This window comes from Rhinolophus sinicus, chromosome 16, assembly GCF_057876585.1.
Source record: "Rhinolophus sinicus isolate RSI-liver-muscle chromosome 16, RSI-T2T, whole genome shotgun sequence".
Taxonomy (NCBI): domain Eukaryota; kingdom Metazoa; phylum Chordata; class Mammalia; order Chiroptera; family Rhinolophidae; genus Rhinolophus; species Rhinolophus sinicus.
Genome location: NC_142516.1, coordinates 96,377,752 through 96,395,274, shown reverse-complemented (window position 1 = coordinate 96,395,274; position 17,523 = coordinate 96,377,752). Strand labels below are relative to the sequence as shown.

Sequence of the window (17,523 nt, the reverse complement as noted above, 5' to 3'; positions counted from 1 at the left end):
GTCTATTTAAACTTTCTGCCTTTAATAAGAGTCAATTTTGATCAACTATATTTCCCCACGAAATTACTCATTTAATTTTGGTTTTCAGTTATATTTATATAGTGGTCTGAAAGCAGTCTCTTAGGAATTTTAATTCCTTCTGTTTCAACGTTTTTTGAAACAAGTCATTGATACAAAGCAGTGTCTGTAAGTGCATGATTAACCAGTGACACACTGAAATGATCTAGCACAGTTTGTGTAATCACATTCCTCATTCCAAGTATTTATTTTTCATTGATCACAGGTTACTATCTTAAGTCAACTTAACCTAAACAGTGAAAACAATTTATACGCCCTGGTAACGGACAATTTATTGTGTGGCTTATTTTCTTTAATTCTAGCAATTCTAAGGAATAATACCGTAAAATGTCAAAAGGAAAAAACAGTAAGTTTAGTCAATTAGACAACTGAAAACAGTTTGAAGAGTGTGAAGTTTCATCCAATAACAAAATAGCAGTCAATACTCATACAAGAATTCATTGATGACATCTTCCGCTCCTGAGCTGTTAAAGTGCTGTTAAATCAGGAATGTGAAATACGTGTAAAAAATGAATATTCTAAAAGTAAACTTATAACTTGTCCTTTTAGGAAAGGCTTACAAATGTATTGGTTCTCATTTTCTTTTAGCTAAAAGGAATTTTTTAAGATTTAATTTTTATTCTTTTTTTTTTGCTTTGTTATTTATTTTTTATTAAATTTATTGGGGTGACATTGGTTAATAAAATTATATAGGTTGCAAGTGTACTGTTCTATAATACATCATCTATATATTGCATTGTGTGTTTGCCACCCTAATTTTTATTCTTAACAAATGGAAACTTAATTCTTTTTAAGAATGAGAGGTAAGATACAAAGGACTGAACAAAATCCTAAAATAGAGGTCTCAAGATAACTTCCTGTGGTAATTAGAAGTTTAGGTTCCCATGAAAAATTGAATCAGGCAGATGGTTTAAGCATAGCCATCTGATCCAAGTGACATTCGTTATCCTGTAATGCAATAATCTTTCACAAATTTCTACTCATTGCAATGACATTCCACTCCCTTCTAGACTTTAGAGATTATTATTCCTTCTGTGAAGTATAGCCTGAATGAGTTTAGATGATTTTTTTATTTTTCATAAATTAAATAAATCATGTCTATTTTCAAAGCAGAAGCAAACTTTCCAGAAGTAGTAAAATCACAGGATAATTTGCATGATTGTGGAATGGTGCCAGCATTGAGAGTGAGCGGTGCTTAAAATGATGTCATGTATGCATCTTTCAGAAGATACGTTCTGTCGGACGGTATGGTTTTCTTCTGAGTTGTAGTGACAGATGATTCAATTCAAATGAAAATAGTTGAAGTCAGTAACAATGCATGTGAGAAGAAACAAAAGGCAATAATATGAATAAGTGTCAAACTATATCTACATTTAAAAGTATATTTTCTATAAATTCAAGTTAAATACTTGAATATTTCAACCTTATACTCATCATAAATCGTAATGTAGACATTTGTAGTATAAATATGACTATGCCTATAAAATGCTATTGCATAATTCATTAATAAACCAAAATGTAAGCTCTTTAAGCTTTTGTGTACCAAAACACAAGCTTTTTTGTACAAAAAAATTAAGTATAGCAATGAGACTATAAAAATAAACCTATATCCAGATCTCCATAAATATAAATATTGTACCTGGATGGTGGTCAAGTCTGATGGGCAGTGGATTGCACAAGACAGTGAATGCTTCACTTGTTAACCATTCATTTATAGATGTTGATTTTTAAATCTTGGAAGTATTTGGTCAGTATGAAATTTAATTTATCCTTGTGGTATTCTGCGAAAATAGACCTTTAGGTACTTGGGTCTATTAGAAAACACTGCTTGGGCATTAAGAAGGGAGTGAATTTTCTCAAAAACTCTTTTGTTTTTTGTATTTAGGTCTTTAATCCAAGTGGAATTTGTTTTTCATGTGGGGTATAAAGTAGGCAAATGATTTTTTATGCTTTTCCAAATAACCAGTTGTCTCAAAAGTCAATCTGTTCCTTGCTTATTTATAATGCTGCTTCTGTCATATGCACAGGGATTTTTAATGGGCTGTCTATTCTGGTCCACTGTTCCCTTATTTTCTTTCTAAAGCAATTTCTCCCTAATAGCTATACAATATAACTTGGTATCTGCTAGGGCAAGTTCCACTACCATGTCGTCTTCAGAATTGTGTTGATATTTTTATACTTTCATTTTTCCATATCAATTTTATAAATAGTTTGTCACATTTCATGAAAAATTGTATTAGATTTTGAGTTGGAATTTCAGGGAAAATTCCTATTTTTGTAATAATAAATTCGTTCATCCATAGATGTGGTTTATCTCCCCATTCGCATAGTTCTTCCTTTATACCCTACAATATTGTGTGATATTCTCCTTTCGGTGTTGGCCTGTGTTACTAAATTGCTCATAGTTTTAATTCTACTGAAAATGAGTTCTTTTTCTATCACATCTTCAAAATGATTATCATTGACTTTTGCATGATTGTTTTAAGTTGGCAAATTTGCTGAACCCTCTTATTCGTGCTAATATTTTCACTGTAAAACCTATTTGATTTTTCCATAAAGGTGGTGATACTATATAAAATAGTCATCCTTTTTAATTATTGTACTTCTATCCTTGTTTTGTTGCTTTGGCTAGGACTTCCAGTAAATGTTGAATAGTAAGAGTAATAACAGACATCTGTGTCTACTTCCTGACCTTGAAAAAAGCTTCTAAAGTTTCATATTAAATAATGTCTGCTGTAGGTTTTTGGTAAGTATATGTTATCAAGTCCCATTTTAGTTTCAGTTCCCAGTTGTCGTTTTTCTGGTCTTTGAAATGGTGTGTATACGAGCAATTGAAGATTTGGTATAAACTCATCTGAGAAATGAAAGAGCCTGTGCTTTGGGGGAAATTGCGTGTGTTTTTTATCACTGCCAATTCAATTTCTTTAATGAAGTTCCTCTATTTAAGATTTTTATTTCTTAAGTCCATTTTGCCTCTTTATTTCTTGTTAGAAACTTTTCTCTGTCACTGAGATTTCAAAATTATGAGTATAGAGTAATTCCTAATTTTTATGGTGAAAGTATCTTCCTTTTTATTTGAAGGCAAGATATACAGATATATACATGATATATAGATATAGATGACTGGGAGGCCAATCTTATGAATTATATTGTTAATATCTTCTATATTTCTTATATTTGTCTTCTGTACATTCAGTTTCTCAATGAAGTTTATTAAAACTCCCACTTTATTTTTTATATTGCTGATTTTTCCTTTTACATTAATTTTTAGAAGCATACAAGTCTGTGCTAACTAATCTTGTGAATTGTTCCTTTTAATCATTAAGTCATTATCCCTATTTTATCTGATATTAATACTGCTGTACTTGGTTCTACTTTAAGATTTAAGATTTTCTTTAAATCCTCTGCAATTAAATGTCTATCTTTTAATGGGTGAATTTAACCATTTACATTTATTATGACCAGTGATATGACATTTTTCTATTATCTTGTGTTATGTTTTATTTACTGTGCTTTTTCTTTTCACTTTTTCTTTCTGACCTTTTGTTGGATGAATAAATTTTTCCTTAGTGTCCCCACCTGTATTTCCCTCTAACTGTTCTGTTTTTATATTCTTTTAATAATTGTCCTTTATTTTTTCTATGCATGGAGATAAATCAATACTTTCTAAGTTTAAGAGATTGATCATATAATTATCAATCTCTCCCCAAATAATACAAAAAAAATTAGAAAGTTACTTCCCTTCAAACTTCCCTTTCCATGTTGTTTTATTTCAACTTTGCTTATACTCATCTCCCTGCTTTATGTTTTCAGGCAGTACATATATAATTTTACCAACACATTTTATTGATTTTTCTAATGCCCACCACTGCTTCTTGCAAAATACTCTTTTCTTCTTGTTTTAATTTCTTTAAATACCTTTTTCAGTGAGGATCTGTATAGTTAGTAAAATTTTTCCTCTAGGCTTGAAATGTCTGTTTCTTTCATGGTTAAACGTTAAGCTGAGATGTATTTCTAAGCTGACAATAATTTTGCATCAGCATTTTAAAGACATTGTTCATTAATTTTGTTTTTTTGTAAGCAATCTGATTTTCATTCTGAATACTTTAAGACTTTCTTGTTAATCTTAATGTTTTGCAGTTTCACCACAAAATGTTTGGGTGTTGACTATATTTTAATTCATACTTGAATATTGGTATACTTCTTCAATTTTAGGAACTCATGTTATTTTTTAACTCTGGGAAATTATTAGCCATTATTCTCTGGAACACAGGGGTTCTTAACTTGTGGTCTGTGGATCTCTTGGGGGATCGAAGAATAAAATTTAATGGGTTAATGATTTTGAATGTGAAGAAATTCTTCATTTTCACTGACTTCTAGCTAAAATTTAGCATTCCTTCAACTATAAATGATAGCCAACAAATCACAATAGTATTGGCAGTTCCTTTGACTTTTTCATCTGCAGAAGTCACAGATGTTTTCATATCACATAAAAGTTGTAGCATAAGGAAGATGGTGGTACTGTAACAGTTATATAAGATGTCAGAGGGGTAGTACTTTGGGAGAGGGATGTTATCACTTTGTAAGGGGTGTAAATGTCTAACTATTATGTTGCTTTGTACACCTGAAACTAATAATTAAATAAAAGTTGTAGCAAATATCTCAAAATATAATAGTTTTTATGTTCTTCATTGCTTTGAAATTACAGTAGTTGTAAGACCTATGACTAGATCTTTTTTAATGTGTTACTAACTAAGCTCATAAATTTAAAGATATTTTTACCCTTGTATTTCCAAGTTACTTGTTTCCTTTGAAATTCTTTGAGCTTTATTTTAGGCCTTTAAAATCATTAAACCCATGGACTTCACCAGAGTGCCAAATGGTGGTGGCATAAAAGGAAGTTAAGAACCTTTGTGCAAGTCCCTCTCTATGATACCTGTTGAGGACATTGAAGTCCCCTTTTTATCATCCTTGCCTCATATATTTAAGACTTTACATTTCTTGTTTTCTCATGGAATTACCAAATATACATTTCAGTGTCCTATTCTTTTTTCATATATGTCACATCTACTATTTAGTCTACCTGAAAACTTTAATCTCTTTATTTTTTGAATTTCCAATTACCTGGTTTTTGTTTTTTTTTTTTTTTTCAATGACCTGGATTTAAAATTTTTCTTTTCTATTCTGGTTGTTTCATGGATATTATTAATGTATCTCTTTTAATCATCTAAACTTAATTACGTTTTATCCCTTTCTGACTGCTTTGTTATCTCGAATTCCTCATGTTGATAGATTCCCTCATGTGATTTGAAAATTTTGCCTGGAAGTTCATCCTCTTCGGTTATTTGTCTGGGGACAGTTGTTGGGGAAAACTGTCTTTCATTTGCCATAAATGTCTATTTCACATTAACTTCTGCCAGGGTCCTGTAGAGGTCACTGTTCTAAAACTGGCTTTCATATGTATTTCTCAGCTTGATGAAGGGTGTGGATTTCGGTTCTATACTAATGAATGATTTATGATGTTTCCACTCACACCACAGAAAGAGCAGCCTGTTTTAAGATTGTGACCATGCTGTGTCTCAACACCCATCTGTAGGCCCAGATCCCATTTCCAACGCTCCTCCCCTGCAGTGGGCCACAACTCCCTCCCCATAGAGATTTCAAATACCAGGCCTTCTTAACGCATCTACCTGCCCATTAACCCCATGGGCTCCAGCATCAACTCCCCAGGCATCACTCTGGCTATGCATTTCTTCTGCTTCTGGCACTTCAAAAATACCTTTTCGTTTTATTTTGTTTTGTTTTTATTCCTAGTATGTTTTAATGTTTTTTTAATTATATTTGATTATATTTTATCCAACATTTATATGTAACCGGGGGTGGGGGGGGTGGAGAGGAGGGGAGAGCTCTATATATGTTCATCTGTTTTGACCAGGTTTATCAAAGTGATATTTTTTTAAACAAAAATTGAATCTTGCCATTCCTTCACTATGTCCTTTAAGTTGCTTGAATGTTAGGTTCTTAAGGGCAGAAAATATTAATGGACATACAGGCAGAATTTAACAGTAACACAATAATAATAAGGAATTTTTATACTCCATCACATCAATGCATAGCTCATCCAGGCAGAAAATTAATAAGGAAATACTGGCTTTAAATACCACATTAGACCAGATTAACTTCATAGACATTTTTAGAACATTTCATCCCAAAACTGCAGATGACATATTCTTCTCAAGTGCACATGGGACATTTTCCAGGATAGACCACATATTAGGCCACAAAACAAACTTCAATAAATTCAAGAAGATTGGCATTATATCAAGCATATTTTCTTACCACAGTGGAATGAAACTAGAAATCAACTGTAGGAAGAAAACTAAAAAAAAACCACACAATTATGTGGAGATTAAACAACATACTACTAAAAAACCAATGGATCAAAGAGGAAATCAGCAGGAAATCAGAAACTACCTTGAGACAAATGGAAATGAAAACAGAACTTTCCAAAATGTATGGGATGCAGCAAAAGCAGGTCTAAGAAGGAAGTTCATAGCTATACATCAAGAAATAAGAAAAATCCCAAATAAACAATCTACCTTTACACTTAAAGCTACTAGAAAAAGAAGAACAAATGAAACTCAAATTAAGTAGAAGGAGGGAAATAATAAATATCACAATGGAAATAAAAAATAGAGACCAAAAAAACCCAAAACAAAACAATAGAAAAGATCAATGAAACTAAGAGCTGGTCCTTTGAAAGGATGTATAAAATTAACATCCTCTACCAAGACTCATTAAGAAAAAAAGAGGAGAGTCCAAATAAATAAAAACAGAAATGAAAGAGGAGAGATTACAACTGACACCACAGAAATACAAAGATCAATAAAGAATACTATGAACAATTATATGCCAACAAATTGGACAATGTAGAAGAAATGGATAAGTTTCTAGAAACATACAACCTTCTAAGACTAACCCAGGAAGAAAGAGAAAATCTGAACAGACCAATTATTAGCAATGAAATCGAGATTGTAATGAAAAAACTCCTTAAAAAAAAACAACGCTCAGGACAAGAGGGCTTCACAGGTGAATTCTATTAAACATTTAAAGAAGAATTAATACCTATTCTTCTCACACTATTCAAAACATTGAAGAAGAAGGAATGTTTCCAAACTCATTGTACAAGGCCAGCATTACCATGATACCAAAACCGGATAATACAAAAAAAAAAAAAAAAAGAATACAGGCAAATAGCACTGTCACTATATAGATGCAAAAATTCTCAACAAAATACTATCAAACTGAATTCAACAATATATTTAAAAGATTATGCACCATGATCAAGTGGGATTTATACCTAGGATGCAAGTGTAGTTCAACATTTGTAAAACAATTATGTGCTATATCACATCAATAAAACCAAGGATAAAAATCATATTATAAGTCTCAATAGATGCAGAAAAAAAAAAGTTTGACAAAATTCAAAATCCATTTATGATAAAAACTTCAACAAATTGGGTATAGGAGAAACTTACCTCAATATAACAAAGGACATATATGACAAGCTCACAGCTAACATCATACTCAATGATGAAAAGCTGAAAGCTTTTTCTCTAAGATCAGGAAAAAGACACGGATACCTACACTATCCTCTTTTATTCAATATAATACTGGAAGTCCTAGCCATAGCAATCAGACAAGAAATAAAAAGCATCCAAATTGGGAAGCAAGAAGTAAAACTCACTATTTGCAGATGACATAATACTATATATAGAAAACCCTTTAAAAAGCCACCAGAAAATTAATAGAATAAATGAATTCAGTAAAATAGCAGGATACAAAATTAATATACAGAAATCTGTCATGTTTCTATACACTAATAACAAATGATCAGAAGAATAAATTAAGAAAACAGTTGCACCAAAAAGAATAAAATACCTAGGAATAAATTTAACCAAGGAGGTAAAAGATCTGTATTCTGAAAAGTATAAGATGTTGAAGAAAGAAATTGAAGAGGACACAAATAAATGGAAGGATATACCATGCTCATGGACTGGAAAGTGTAATACTGTTAAAATGACCATATTACCCAAAGCAATACAGATTCAATGAAATGCCTATTAAAATACTAATAGCATTCTCTTCAGAACTAGAACAACTAATCCTAAATTTATATAGAACCTCAAAAGACCTCAAATAGCTAAATAAAACTTGAGAGAACAAAGTTGGAGGTATCATGCTTCCTTATTTCAAACTGTAATATAAAGCTGTAATAATCACAAGTGTGGTAATGGCACAAAAACAGACACACAGATCAAAGACAGAATAAAGAGCCCAGAAATAAACCATCACTTATATACAAGATATGACAATTAAGTTCACGAACTCGCCACCGTGCACTTACATTGGCAGCACTGTACAAAGAGCTTGGTAAGGTTTCATAACCTTGGTATATCAGTGTCTCAGAGATGTGCTTGTGTTGACGTGTGGTGGTGTCTTGCTGAGTGGCGTTTATTATTGTTGTTGGGTGTTTTTGTGTGCCATTGCAAGAATGTCTGAGTTTGAATTAGAGCAACGAATAAACAGTAAATTTCTTTTTATACTTGGCAAGAATGGAAGTGAAATCAGGGACATGTTAGTCCAAGTTTATGGGGATAATGCCACGAAGAAAACAGCACTGTACAAATGGATTAAACGTTTTTCTGAGAGGAGAGAACACGTCACTGATGAAGAGAGGTCAGTAACGAGCAGAACTGATGAAAATATTGCAAAAATTCATCAACTTGTGTGTCAAAATGGCTGACTGTGAGAAGCATAACAGACCAAGTAAACATCGATAGAGAAACAGTTAGGAAAATCTTAACTGAAAATCTTGGTATGTGCAAAAATGGTCCCAAAGGAGCTCACTGATGAACAAAGGCAAAAGACAGTTGAAGTTTGCAAAGACCTTTTGGAGAGGCAAGATGATGTTTTAGGCCGTGTTATCACTAGTGATGAAACATGGATGTACCGATATGACACTGAAACAAAGTGTCAAAGTGCACAATGGAAGTCAGCCAATTCTCCATGACCAAAAAAGTTCCATCAGTCCAAATCAAGAGTCAAAATGATGTTGCTAAACTTTTTTGATATCAGAGGGATTATTCATTATGAATTTGTACCAACTGGACAAACAGTTAACCAAGTTCATGATTTAGAAGTGCTGAAAAGGCTGCATGAAAAAGACAAAATTGACCTCAAATTTTCACCAACAATTCATGGCTCTTGCATCACGATAATGCACCAGCTCACACGGCACTGTCTGTGAGGGAGTTTTTAGCCAGTAAACAAATAAACTGTATTGGAATACCCTCCCTACTCACCTGATCTGTCCCCCAATGACTTCTTTCTTTACCTGAAGATAAAGGAAATATTGAAAGGGAGATATTTTAATGGCATTCAGGACATAAAGGGTAATACGAAGACAGCTCTGATGACCATTCCAGAAAAAGAGTTCCAAAATTGCTTTGAACGGTGGACTGGGCACTGGCCTCGGTGCATAGCTTCCCAAGGGGAGGTACTTCAAAGGTGACCATAGTGATATTCAGCAATGGGGTATGTAGCACTTTTTCTAGGATGAGTTTGCAAACTTAATTGTCAACCTCACATGGTCAATTAATATACAACAAAGGAGGCAAGAATATACAATGGAGAAATTATAGTCTCTTCCACAAGTGGTGCTGGGAATACTGAACGGATACATGCAAAAAAATGAAACTGGATCACCTTCTTATACAGTATACAAAAATAAACTCAAAATGGATTAAAGACCTAAATGTAATACCTGAAACCACAAAACTGCTATAATAAAACATAGGTAGTAAACTCTTTGACATTGCTGTTAGTAATATCTTTTTGGATATATCCCCTCAAGCAAGGGATACAAAAGCAAAAATAAACAAAAGGGACTTCATCAAATAAAAAGCTTCTGCACAGCAAAGGAAACCATCAACAGACGAAAGTACAATTTACTGAATGGGAGACTATATTTGTAAATGATATATACAACAAGGAATTGATATCCAAAATATATAAGGACTTATACAACTCAATAACAACGACAAAAAAAATGAACATCTGATGAAAAAATGGGCAAAGGATATGAAGAGACATTTCTCCATAGAAGATATACAAATGGCCAACAGACATGAAAAGATGCTCAACATCGCTAATCAGCAGGGGAATGCAAATCAAAACCACAATGAGATAATACCATATACTAGTCAGAATGCCAATTATCAAGAAGTCAACAAATAGCAAGTGTTGGTGAGGATGTGGAGAAAAGGAGAACCTTTGTGAACTGTTGGTGGGATTGCGAATTAGTGCAACCACTATGGAAAACAGTGTGGAGATTCCTCAAAAAACAAAATAGAACTACATTATGATCCAGCAATTCCACTTCTGGGTACTTATCCCAAGAAAATGAAAACACTAATTCAAAAAGATCTATGCACCCCTATGTTCATTGCAGCATTATTTACATTAGCCAAAATACGAGTATATATGAGTATATACAGCTTATTTATTTATTTATTTGGATGTATTTCTGTGAGTGTTCAAAACTTTTTACTCGTCACATACGTCATGAGTAAATATATATTCACATACTTAAAGAAAAAGGTAGACATCTAACTAGCAAACTGAAATATAACAAAACAATTAAGGTTTTTTTTATATCTGAGTTACTGTTCACTGTGTTTGTGGAGATATATACTTCAGAATATTCTAATCGCAGCTTTTTTGGTAAAATGTGTCTTAACCTGTGTTGAACTGAAATATTTCATCTTCAGGGCTAGAAATTATGCAAAGGGGAAGAAGTTTGCTCTTCTGGAAGCATCATATTATAATTAAAAACTAGTAATTGGCCTTATTGAGGCAATTTTGTTGATAAGTGATCTTTGAAACCGGCTCACCTTCACTAGGGTCTTCAAGTTTACAAATGGTTTGCCTGAAATGGACCAGGCCTCTATAGGTTGCTTACATGTCTTTCTCCCTGCCCTCCTTCCCCTCCCCCTTTCTATCCATCCAGGGAGAAAAATGTGGGCAATTAGCAGAGACGGAAATAACAAAATGAGCAATCAGCTCAGTGAGACACAGCAGGGTTTCCCCATAACCTCAGACTAGCATAATTTAACCAATAAATGTCTCTAAGAGTTTTCTCACACTGAAAATAAGATTTCAAAATGTGCAACATCAGATTTTACATACTGAGATGTACATAAGAAAATGAAACTGTTTTCTATAACAAATGGTGGTAGCCAAAAAACTTGGCAATTAAAGGTAGCAACCATCTCTTAAAAGTATCAAATAAATATCCAGTCATTTCAAATGCAAATTAATTACCTGGGTATTTCTCCCTTCATAACCATTTCCCTTTCTCTTTCCTTCCCACCTCCACTCTACTCTTACCCTACAGGGAGGATTACAGACACTTTTCTATCCAGTTCTCCGTCCCATAGATCTTTAACCATTTCAATCAAATCAGTCTTTCAAACTTTTGTGTTGAGCTGGGGTAGAGCAGCTGAAAAACTTTCTACTGATCACAATGTGCCATCTAGTGGACATTCAGTCTTTTCCGGGCGGAGGCAAATAGAATTTTTCTGGCCCATGTATTGTGTTCTTGTTCTGTATCTTTGTTTGACTAAATCACAAGGAGATTCTGATAAATTTCACAAAACCAAAGCCAGCCGAAGCCAATCTCCATCCTGTCTATCAACTCCATCAGTTCAGTATTTTCCCAAAAGAAATCTTTGCATCTGCCCTGTAGTCTGCCGAAATTTCAAAAAAAAACACAAAAACAACAAAATCTAAATGCCAAACTTACATTCTATTTTATGAACATATAGCAAATGCACATGTTGCCCTTAAATTTGTCTTTTTCCCAAACGAGTTGGTGTTTTAACTAAAAAACGGTTTTACAAAGTTTTTCACAAACAGCATTTTCTTCTGGTGTGGTATGCCAGAGAGCTTAACTGTGCCATCTGAAACTATTGCACAGGGTTAGGGTTCTCTACTGGTTTACCTGTTTTTAGAGGATACTAATTCTATAGACTCTCACTGATAAGAAGTTAATTTCTTTATTGCACATTATTTCTGGATTTGTCAATGAATAATATACAATATATTAGCATTCAAGAATGTCATGAAGATACCATATACCTTATTAATTATATATTTTATGCCAAGCTGTTCACTGAGGGATTCCTGGAGTGGCTTTTTTTTAATACTATTTTTTCTTGGTTTCTTACCCTCATTTCAGATTAGAATCCCCCACACGGAGTCTAAGCATGGATGCCCCAAAGGGCGTTCATATCAAAGCTCATGCTGGGAAAATTGAGGCCCTTTCTCAAATGGATATCACTTTTCATAGTAGTGACGGAATGGTGAGTTAAATAGATCAACCTTTTGTAGTATACCCTGATGATACTGATGTCTATAAGGTATCAGTATGTTAAATTTGCGGTAGTTTGTAAAGAAACATGAAAGGCGTTGTCGTGCGGGAGGCCCTGCTCGCTGCGCCATGTGTCGCGCGTGGTGGCCTGTGGGGTCTCAGCTCCCGCTCCCCACATAAGAACACAGGATATGGTGAGGCCAAAAAGAAACACCCACGGAGCCATAGGTAGGGGAGTCATACCACTAAAGTCTCACTGGAGGCTGGATTCACACGACATGCGACCTGCTGTCCGCTTTTCTGCCAACCGACCGACTCTCCTCGACTCCTTCTCGACTCCACTGTGCTAACTGCAATCGGCTCTTGCTAGCTCAGCCACCATCTTCTTGCTAGCCCCCCATTTGCTGCTAGCGTAGCCACGGCAGTTATATTAGTGGCCAATGGCTCACTGGTTACAGCTGACGGCCAACAAGCCACAGCTGATGGCCATTTACTACCTGAGCCAGCACCTTTCCACATGAGGCCAAGAGCCTGGAAACTGAACTCCTCGCTCTGTCCCCACAGGCGTAGAATAGAAAATATGAAATGAAGGCAAAGACAACTTAGCATTGAAAGAAGGGCCAAGAAAGGTTAAAGTTATCCTATAATGGACCCAGACAGCTATCTTTGTTTGCTATTTGTGTTCAAGTCTCTTGCTACTTTCATCTTTGAAAAAAGGCTACAGACTCTCAGAGTTGACAAAGAATATCAACCCTGCCATCTCCTGGTTATCTGACTTCTGTCCATACAGCTGTCACAAGGAGTCACCTGTCAGTGACAACCATCATCTGCTGCTGCTTAGAGCCCTGGGCTTCCTTGCGCCAAATTATGTTTACATGAAAATGGGATCTTTAAGTCAGTACAATAAGGATAAAATCTGGAACTTCAAGCCCAGATATAACACATCACTGATACAAGCCAAAGGGATAGGTGATGGTGCACAAGCCACCCAGTATTATTACTCTAGTGCTCGATTGGTTCACTAATACCTATTTGAATTAGAAAGGTAACCGGCTTCTTGAGGCCTATGTTCCCATTTGTCAAGCAGGGGAAATAATATTTGCTTAACTATGTCAGGGTTATTAGACACCTATGTGGTAAATAAGGGTGACAGCATTTTGAAATTATGTTAATTTACTATTAAAGGAAGGTGTAGGAGAAGCAACAATTCCCTATATACTTAAAATGTATTGTCTTGAAGAAATATATACTGATTATAGTTTTTAAATATTACTTATTTCCATGAATGAGGTGTCATTTTTACAACTAGCACAACCTGACCCATAATTAAAGTTGCTCTCCCTTATTACTGGGAGCCAGTTCAAAGGGACGAGCTCCCACAAAATATTCCGCCATAAAGCAAAAGAAGATGAGCAAGAAAGCGGTATGTGGGCTACCAGAGACCAGCGTTTGCTGGAAGAGCAGGAGAAAATAACTAGAAAAACACTGACCAGTTAACCATAAGAAAGGAGAGAGAAGAAGCCGCAAAAGCACACAGGGAGACGCAAGTACCCACAGAATCCAAAGCATTGGACAATAAACAGGTTTGGCTTTTTAAAAAATATACCCAAGTGATTCCTTTTACTCTGAGAGTGTCCGGGACCACAAGGGTAAATACAGCTTTGCCTGTAATGCCACTCGTAGGTTCCACGAACTGCTTCACATGGTGGGTGGTCAGTGTCCCCGGGGGGATGGGGGGGTGAGGGGTGGGGAGTACAGACTGCAGACGTCAGTTTATAGAAAAACTGGAGTTCATGGATGAGAGCCACATAAAATGAAGGAAGGATCTAATCATGTTGGCCAGGAAGCACATTATGTGTACCCACCACGTACTTGAATTCCTTCTAACAAATGAGCGCCCTAGAATGGGTTAGGGTTGGCTGCTCAGGGCCACCATTCTTCCTTTAGTTATCAAAAAGATTTCCAGATCTCCACCAATGGCCATGTGCTTGCATTTCAGTTTAACTAAACTCTCATAAGAACAAAACGCTCAGTAGCTTTCATTTTATTTTAGTTGGCGTTAGTCTGTTTATTGCTCTTCTGTATCTAATAGAAGACAGCAATTGCAAATAATGTTTTAAAAGTTAGGGAAATGGTCGATAGCTAATAGGATGAATTTACTTGCCTCTTTAGGAAAATAGAATCAGGAGATATTCCAACATTCACAGGTAAAAATTATTAAGATGAATGTGTTTCTGTGGCTTGTACTTTATCCTAACCGGACAATGATTTAACATCAAGTCACAACAGATCACAAGATAAATGTGAATCAGCAAAAGAATGCTACTATTTTTGCCAGATAATTCTGAAAGGTATTTTGGGGAGTATAACTTCGTAATTTTTCCTAGCTCAGCTAACACAATGGGTGAAAGAAAAAATGACTTCCCTCCGATTTGGAGAAGGGACTATTCAGATTTTGCACGAATGCAAACTAGAAATAAGCTTTAAAACAATCTATTATAATATGACTTAGGTAAAACTAGGTGCTTATTGCATTTTCCTCTGCAGAGAAAAAAAAAACTAATTTATTTGGATTGTTTTGAGACTATAGATTTCATGCTTATCATGTTCATTCCTCCTTTACCGCTTCTCTCATTTTCTCCCAAACAGCTTGTGCTTGATGCAGAAACTGTGCGTTTACCCAAATTGGTTCAGGGGACTCAGGGTCCTGCTAGCAGCTCACAGAGACTCTATGAAATTTGTGTGTGTCCAGATGGGAAGCTTTACCTGTCTGTGGCTGGTGTGGATACCACATGCCACGAAAACAGCCACATCTGTCTCTAAATCACCCACATCTTCCACACAGCACCTGCCTCGTTTCAGGGAACTTGAAAGGACTGACCTCAAGCCTTCACACTTAGAACGACTTGACATGCTGTGAAACTGAGATGGCAATGGAAGCAGTTTCTAACTTTCGGAAGAAACTCAGAAAGAAAAATGTACCAAGGAAAGTGTTCAGATAAATGGTGTGTGGATGTTAGACACAAAAGTCCAAGAAATATCAACAGAATGTATTTATTCTACTAAATTGATTAATTTTCATCAGAACCATGTGACTTCCTTTCCTTTCCTGTACATGTCAATCTACAATGAAATATTCAACTGCTGTATGGAATTAATTTATGATGGTTAACTGTGGATACCTAACTCCCCATAAAAGTAGCATTGGTCAATAGTAAAATAACCCCAAAGTTGTGTGAGGTATTTCCATTATATATCACGCGAACATGTGAGTTCTCCATTTTAATGCAAAGTATGTCAGGTTTCACAAGAAAATCTTCAGGTTTTAAAGGGACTTTGAGGTTGATCTGATTTGCAATATGTACTCAACAGAATAAATTATATAAAATTAATCATGCTTTCTTTATACATATATAGTCAATGAGCAATAAAAATCAACCTACATTTTTCACAAACTTCCCAGTTTGAGTGTCTTACTTTCTTTAATCCTCACAATAACTCTTTGAGGTACATATTATTTCTCCTAAAGTTACTAGTGATACAAATTCAGGTAGGACAAGTCACAAGATCATACAGTATCTACCTAAACTAAAATGTGACCTTACATTTTTTTTTTTAAGATTTTTTTATTGGGGGAGGGTAACAGGACTTTATTGGAGAACAGTGTGTACTTCCAGGACTTTTTTCCAAGTCAAGTTGTTGTCCTTTCAATCTTAGTTGTGGAGGGTGCCGTTCAGCTTCAAGTTGTTGTCCTTTCAGTCTTAGTTGTGGAGGGCGCAGCTCAGCTCCAGGTCCAGTTGCCGTTGCTAGTTGCAGGGAGCGCAGCCCACCATCCCTTGCGGGAGTGGAACTGGCAACCTTGTGGTTGAGAGCCCACTGGCCCATGTGGGAATCGAACCGGCAGCCTTTGGAGTTAGGAGCATGGAGCTCTACCCGCCTGAGCCACCGGCCGGCCCCAAATGTGACCTTACATTTGAATAGCTGTTTTCACTTTGAAAAACTTTGTTGTCTCATTCTACCCAAAACACCAACCTATGTAAGTGTGTAGATGGGATAAGACTCATTTACAAGTGAAGAAACCAAAGTCCAAAGGGGTTTTGTCATCCACCAAGCTCAAACGGCTGGTAATCAGTGGGACTCATAGTTGCCCAACTTGTGCACTGATCTCTACAAAATCGGTAAGACTGGATGTAACTTCACAGAATCAGATTCTCACAGTTTGTGAAAATGTTCAGTACCAATGGTTGTTCAAATTGCTATATAAATCAAATAGGACACACTGAACCTATGAAAACAAGTTATGTGCAAGCCACTTACTTTTTAAATGCCCTTCATCAGAGAGTGGTGGGTTTGGGTTTATTTTACCAGTTGTTGTAATTAGAATCCCCAAACAGCCCAAGATGTGGTGGGGCCAACAGCATTGCAACTTTCTAAGTATAGGATTTACAACTATAAACCCAAGTTCAAATTCGTTTTCTACAGTCTCAAAACCAAGAGAAAATAGAAAAGGGAACCCATTACTAATGCTATTTTAACAAGGTATAACCACTTATAACAACTCAATTTTTAAATTTCTAGTATGTATAAATACTTGAAATAAAAAAAAAAATAAACATACAGTGCTTCCTAAGCAGTTAAGAGCAAACCGAACTAAACATAATGCTCCTTCAGTTTCACAGGGGGTTGGGTGATTTTAGATTATAAATTGGTATTCACCTTTTCCAGTTAGTTAAATCCTGATTTTTTAAATTATGTCTACTTTCTTGCTACAACAGTCCTTTGTCAGAGTAAATAGTGTTGCCATTTTTTTAAATTTTTTTTTGTCATATTTACTCTCTGGTTCCATGTTTGTGTAAAATAAGTACATGTGTCTTCAATCCTGGTTAACATACACAGGATCACCATGGAACACTTACTGCATTTCCCCAAAAATAAGACCTAGCAGGACAATCAGCTCTAATGCATCTTTTGGAGCAAAAATTATTTTACTATATTTTACTATAAGACCGGGT

At 35.1% G+C, this 17,523-nt stretch overlaps 1 protein-coding gene across 2 annotated transcripts in view; it reads left to right on the top strand.

The window, feature by feature from the left end:
* SGCG (sarcoglycan gamma) overlaps positions 1-15,966 on the top strand; it is a 103,972-nt gene extending 88,006 nt beyond the window's left edge. For both annotated transcript variants that reach the window (XM_074330036.2, XM_019736599.3), the window contains exons 7-8: positions 12,380-12,503; positions 15,161-15,966. In XM_074330036.2, the coding sequence (XP_074186137.1) occupies positions 12,380-12,503; positions 15,161-15,334 (298 nt within the window). In that variant the 3' untranslated portion in view covers positions 15,335-15,966. The remainder of the gene's footprint in view (positions 1-12,379; positions 12,504-15,160) is intronic.
* Positions 15,967-17,523: the final 1,557 nt, after the last annotated feature.